General features: G+C 37.9%; 1 protein-coding gene across 1 annotated transcript; it reads left to right on the top strand.

The window, feature by feature from the left end:
* Window positions 1-4,695: 4,695 nt before the first annotated feature.
* On the top strand, window positions 4,696-5,334 carry LOC142170324 (secreted RxLR effector protein 161-like). Its single transcript, XM_075232208.1, has one exon. It carries the CDS (start codon window positions 4,696-4,698, stop codon window positions 5,332-5,334), a length of 639 nt encoding a protein of 212 aa, XP_075088309.1.
* The last annotated feature ends 1,586 nt before the right edge of the window (window positions 5,335-6,920 follow it).

Here is a 6,920-nt window from a genome sequence, read left to right as displayed (position 1 = left end):
ATATAAGGGCTGGACGTTTTTTACATGATTCTGACTGCGGTTTCTACTAGAATTTTGCCCACCCAAAATTCTCTCTTTTTCGGTTATTGTTTGGGTAACACAGTAGAAGACTGTGGAAATCTGCTAGTGTGTTTTCAACTGAGGAACTGGAGAACGACCTAGATTTGTTGTGTTTACGCTTCAAGAGGTAATCCTAAAATCTCCATACGTGCTAGTTGTTTAGATTACACGTGAATAAGATTCTGTTATTGCTTCCGCTGTGGTATATATTCCATCAATTGGTATCAGGGCTTACTCACGTCTAATTAAATAATTAGGATAAACCATAATGATTAATATCATGTTCTATATGCAAGTTTTGAATTACATGCAAAGTTTGTTTTCCTGAAAACCTGCACTGTTTTTTTGGTGTGATTATCTGTTATGGGTTGTGTTGATTATTCTAAAAACTTGATGTATCCTTTTAATATTGGTGATGTTGAGTTAGAATAATCTGAAAATTGAATGTTATCATGTAAAACGGAAAAACACGTTTTGCTGAATTAGGGCAGAAAATCGGAGGTCAAAAAGTTGACGAACTCCGATTGACCTGAAACTTGGCAGGTCCATGCGAAACGGCCCAGTGAGCAATACTCATAGATTTCATACATGACTGAAGTCATTTTTGGGGCGTTCGGGGTCGTTTAGATGGTGTTTTTGCTGTTTTTCTAAAATTCTGAAATTTTTTTTAGTTGTTTTTAATTCCAGAAATTGTGGGGATCAATTCCCTTGGTCCCCGGGCTTAAAAAATCAGTGATATAATGTTTTTACACGTTGACGTAGGTCTTCTTCCATATCGGATAAAAATATTATGAATAATCACTATGTTATACTAGTCATTGATTATTTGTATTTACTCTCCATCTGAGTATGCATGTTGGTTCAATGGGACTAATATATGTTGAATGTTGATATTCACTTGGCTTAAATTAACAGTTTACTCTCCATCTGAGTATGACATGTTTAAGTTTATGGAGTGAAAATCTGTCATTATATATGTATATTGCAAGAATAGCTTCTTTCCCATCGAAATTTGTTGTTCAAGGTGCATAGATTGTATATATATAATGTGTTTTGAATTTTAATGTTCATAATACAAATTGATTTGATCTATTTAAATATTTAATGTCTCCCAGATTAACAATGACTGCTTTTAATCCCCTTACTGCCATTCTTACCCAAAACAAACTTGAGGGTCCAAATTATGTTGATTGGAAACGAAATTTGGATATTGTTCTAATTGCTGAAGAGTACAAATTTGTGCTCGATGAGGTGTGTCCAGAAAAACCTGGAGATGATACCACAGATGATGAACAGAAGGCTTACCAGAAATGGATTAAGGCTGATGAGATGGCGCGGTGTTACATTTTGGCATCCATGTCGAATGTTCTGCAACATCAGCATCAGTCCATGGAGTCTGCTTATGACATTCTGGAAAATCTCAAAGGAATGTTCGGAGATCAGAATCGTGCGGCTAAGCAGACTGCCATGAAAGCCCTTCTGAATACCAAAATGGTTGAAGGTTCATCGGTCAGGGACCATGTTCTGAAGATGATGAGTCTTCTGAATGAACTGGAGGTCCTTGGAGCTAACATTGATAAGGACACGCAGGTTGAAATGATCCTGCAGACTTTGCCTGACAGTTTTCAGCAATTTCGCCTGAATTATAACATGAACAAAATGGATTTGTCCCTTGCGAAATTGTTGAATGAGCTGCAGTCGGCAGAGACTATTATCAAGTCCCAAGCTCCTCCCGTGGCATTGAATTTTGAGGCAGGTTCTTCTTCTAAGCCGAGAGGCGGGCAGAAAAAGAAAAAGGCTCAAAAACCCTCTATTGGTGGCGCGACTGCTGGTGTGAAAAAGGCTAAGGGCAAGTGTTATCACTACAAGCAGCCCGGGCATCATAAGAAGCAGTGTCCAACTTATCTGGCCAAGCTGAAAAATAAACCAGGTGATTTACATCTACTTGTCGTTGAAACATTTTTAGCGGCTGTTTCTACCATGTCATGGTGTGTAGATTCGGGAGCCACTAATCATATCTGCACTTATTTGCAGGGGTTTCAGGTAACGCGGCGGCTAAGTAAAGGAGAAATCAATGTTTATCAAGCAGACGGTTCAGCAGCCCCAGCTTTAGCATTAGGAAATATTAGTATTTCGTTTGGTAGTGGTAGAGTTTTAGCTTTAAAAGACACATTATATGTACCTTCCGTTAGAAGGAATTTAATTTCGGTTTCTAGCGCTATGAGAGATGGTTATGATTTTAATTGTCATGACGTTGATAAATGTGTTATTACTCATAATGAGCGTTATCTCTCTTCGGCTACATTGATTAATGGTCTATTTGTTGTTGACTCTATTCCTAAACCGTTACCACCTAAAGAACTGAATAATGTTGATTTACCAAGCAAGAGAAAACGTTCTTCTGAATTGAGTGAAACATATTTATGGCACTTGCGTTTGGGTCATATAAATCTGAACAGAATTTTCAGGTTGGTCAAGGATGGACCTTTAAGTTCATTGAAAGTGGAGGCACTACCAACTTGTGAATCTTGTTTAGAAGGGAAAATGACAAAACGAAATTTCCCCTCAAAAGGAAATCGGGCAAGTGATAAATTAGAATTAATTCATTCTGATTTGTGTGGTCCAATGAATGTCCAAGCAAGAGGTGGTTTTGAGTATTTTGTGACTTTCACAGATGATTACTCAAAATATGGATATATTTATTTGTTGCGTCGAAAGTCTGAATGTTTTGAAAAGTTCAAAGAATTCAAGACTGAGACTGAAAAGCGACATAATAAACATATCAAGACACTACGATCTGATCGTGGTGGGGAGTACCTCTCTACGGACTTTATTGGTTATTTATCAGAATGTGGAATTACATCTCAATTATCTGCACCTGGAACTCCACAACAAAATGGTGTAGCTGAAAGAAGAAATAAGACTCTTATGCAAATGGTTAGATCAATGATGAGTTATTCCGATTTGCCTTCGTCTTTTTGGGGACATGCCTTAGAAACATCGAATTATGTTCTGAACTTAGTTCCTTCAAAGTCAGTACCCTTGACCCCTACAGAATTGTGGACTGGGCGCAAGCCTAGTCTGCGGCATATTCGAGTTTGGGGTTGTCCGGCACATGTGCTAAAGGGGAAAACAGATAAATTGGAGGCAAGAACGGATGTATGCGTGTTTATAGGTTATCCAAAAGGGACGAAAGGTGGTTTATTCTATTGTCCTAAAGAGAAAAAGGTAATTGTTAGCACAAATGCCAAGTTTCTAGAAGAGGACTATTTGATGAACCATGTTCCTAGAAGTAAACTCGTTTTACAGGAACTTAGCAAAGGAATGGAAACTCAGTCATCTGAAAATCAAAACGACCATATCCAAACCCCGAAAGTCGATTTTGACATACCATTGCACTTTAGTAGTGGGAGAAATGTCAATAGACTTAATGTACCACAAGAACAAGTGCCCGCAGTCATACTACCACAAAGTAGTGGGAGTCATGTTGAGCAGAATGCACAACAGGAATAAGTCGTTGATATCCCTGTGGATAGCATGGAGACTCAGGTTCCTGATGATGTTGTGGTTCAACCACAAAATCAACGTGATGTAGTTGCAACTGATGTAGTGCGTAGTCGTAGTGGGAGAGAAATAAGACAGCCAGTTCGTTACACGCTCTTGGGAGAATCATATGATAGGATCCCTGAGGAGCCTACCTCGGAACCTGTCAATTACGACCAAGCACTACATGATAAGGATGCCGATAAGTGGGTTGCTGCTATGAAATCAGAGATGGAGTCTATGTACTCTAATCAGGTTTGGGATCTTGTAGAACCAACTGATGGGGTTAAACCCATTGGATGCAAATGGATCTATAAGAAAAAGAGAGGTGTAGACGGAAAAGTACAAACTTTTAAAGCAAGGCTTGTAGCGAAAGGGTTTACTCAGAAAGAAGGGATTGACTATGAGGAAACCTTCTCGCCGGTAGCCATGCTTAAGTCTATAAGGATTCTCTTATCCATTGCTGCTCATTATGATTATGAGATTTGGCAAATGGATGTCAAGACAGCTTTCCTTAATGGAAGTCTTGATGAGTGCATCTATATGATGCAACCAGACGGTTTTATGGAAAGTGGCAAAGAGCACATGTTGTGTAAGCTTAAAAGGTCCATTTATGGACTAAAACAGGCATCTAGGGCATGGAACACTTGTTTTGATAAGGCGATTAAAACTTTTGGTTTTGATCAGTGTCTTAACGAATCTTGTGTATACAAAAAGTGGGATGGGGACAAAGTGGCATTTTTGATCTTATATGTAGATGACATACTGCTCATAGGAAATAATGTGGACATGTTGAATTCAGTTAAGCAGTGGTTGTCCACACATTTTGATATGAAAGATTTGGGAGAAGCGGCTCATATCCTTGGGATCAAACTCTTGCGAGATCGCAAGAAAAGGATATTAGGCTTGTCCCAAGGTCTTTATATTGATACAATACTCTCCAGGTTTAGCATGCATGATTCCAAGAAAGGATTCCTTCCTTTCAGACATGGAATTTCTCTATCTAAAGATCAGTCTCCTAAGACTGATGAAGAGATAGAAAAGATGAAGGCGGTCCCTTATGCATCAGCTGTGGGGAGCCTCATGTATGCTATGTTATGCACTAGGCCTGATATCTGCTTTGCCGTTGGCGTTGTTAGCAGATTTCAGTCTAATCCTGGGAAAGAGCATTGGACGGCGGTTAAACATATAATCAAGTACCTGAAAAGGACTAGGGATTACATGTTGATCTACCAATCGGATGACCTGGTACCTATTGGGTATACTGATTCGGATTTCCAATCAGACAGAGATTCTAGAAAGTCTACCTCAGGTAATGTGTTTACTCTTGGAGGTGGAGCCATAAGTTGGAGGAGTATCAAGCAAACTTGTGTTGCTGATTCCACCATGGAAGCCGAATATGTGGCAGCCTCTGAGGCAGCCAAAGAGGCAGTTTGGCTCGGTAACTTCCTGAGAGAGTTGGGTGTGGTTCCTTCGATTCAAGCACCAATTATGCTTTACTGTGATAATAGTGGTGCGGTTGCAAATTCAAAGGAGCCACGAAGCCATAAGAGGGCAAAGCACATTGAGCGTAAATATCATTTAATTCGTGATATAGTGCAGAGAGGGGATGTAGTGGTCACCAAGATTGCGTCAGAGAACAACTTGGCAGATCCGTTTACTAAGAGCTTACCACAGAAGACTTTTGATAAGCATGTAGAAGGAATGAGTGTCAAAATTGTAGACGCATGATTATTAGTCTAAGTGGGAGATTGTTAGAATATACTATAAGCCATGCGTATTGTTATAGTATTCTTTATGAACAATTATTTATTTACTTGTTTAAATTCAATAAAGTTTCATTTTAAATAGATCATGTGTTGGTTTGTGCGTCCATTGCTTACATAGTAGATGATTTAGTGTATAGAGTTTAGCTTATACACGGAAGATTAAATCATCGGTTCTTGTAAGACATAAAAGTTAATGTTCACAATCTAATGATGGAATTGGACAAATCATCGGAATGATTGTAGCACAAGATTAAATATAATTTATCTTGATTATGAGAATGGTTTAATTCCAACTTCTTGTGCTAGTACATTTTGTATGTATTGAACGGATCAAGTAGAGATGAGTATTTTATACTGACTTTATAAAATAATTTCTCTAGTCCATTTAATGTACTTATACTCTTAATCCTGATATAATTATTATTAGCTGTGTATGTCACTTGTTGTTTTGATTTATTAAAAGGCGAGATTCTTTCGCGAGTCAATAAGCCTGGTAAATTGGATAACAATGATATACATTGGCGAAGTAATAATTAGTTGATGGAATCCATGTCTCAATTTTGAGATTGATGATACTCCTTTATGAAAGCTTATAAGTTTTCATGTGTAAACCCGGCCGGTGGATTTTGTATCCGACACATGAAATAAGTTAAGTGTAAGTCTAAAGGAAGTAATCAATAAATTAAATAGTCAGTAATTTAATTTGATTGATTAGTATCTGAATCTTAACATGGGGAGTTAAATAAGGTTTTATGGAAGAATTTCGAAATTGAACTAAGGAGTGCAATTACGAATTTTTAGTGGAATAATTCGTAATTTATTATGATGGAAATTAGTTTCAGAATTTCGAAATTAATATCATAATAGGAAGCCTTGTTAATTAAATTCTGTGGTCCCTACTGTGCCTAAATAATAGAAAATAGTGGAAACTGTTACTTAGTGGGAAAGAAAACGTGGAAACCGTCCCTTAGTGGGGGAAGGAAACCTAACAGGTTTTGAAAACGATTTTGACCTAAAAAACGCAGCTATATATATGGATATAAGGGCTGGACGTTTTTGACATGATTCTGACTGCGGTTTCTACTAGAATTTTGCCCACCCAAAATTCTCTCTTTTTCGGTTATTGTTTGGGTAACACAGTAGAAGACTGTGAAAATCTGCTAGTGTGTTTTCAACTGAGGAACTGGAGAACGACCTAGATTTGTTGTGTTTACGCTTCAAGAGGTAATCCTAAAATCTCCATACGTGCTAGTTGTTTAGATTACACGTGAATAAGATTCTGTTATTGCTTCCGCTGTGGTATATATTCCATCAGAAACAACACTCCTACTTCCAAGTTGGACGTTTTCTAGCACAAATCTAATTGTAGAAGTTGGACATAATCCCATACCTAGAATTCCAAGTTGGACAAAAACCCATTCTTATCTTTCAGTCACAAACTTAGAGATTGTATTTTCTTGTTCTGATGCTTCAAGAAAACTTTGGGGGGGGGGGGGGAGGTGTTGAATTAGCTTAGTTTAACCTATAAAGAGTTGAAAAATGGGAAAT

This window comes from Nicotiana tabacum, chromosome 16 (assembly GCF_000715075.1).
Source record: "Nicotiana tabacum cultivar K326 chromosome 16, ASM71507v2, whole genome shotgun sequence".
Lineage (NCBI taxonomy): Eukaryota > Viridiplantae > Streptophyta > Magnoliopsida > Solanales > Solanaceae > Nicotiana > Nicotiana tabacum.
The sequence above is the reverse complement of the archived record's forward strand: the minus strand, read 5'-3'. Positions and strand labels throughout refer to the sequence as shown.

Excerpts from the sequence above, each read along its gene's own strand:
- LOC142170324 (XM_075232208.1), top strand. The coding sequence starts at position 4,696 with ATGTTATGCACTAGGCCTGATATCTGCTTTGCCGTTGGCGTTGTTAGC.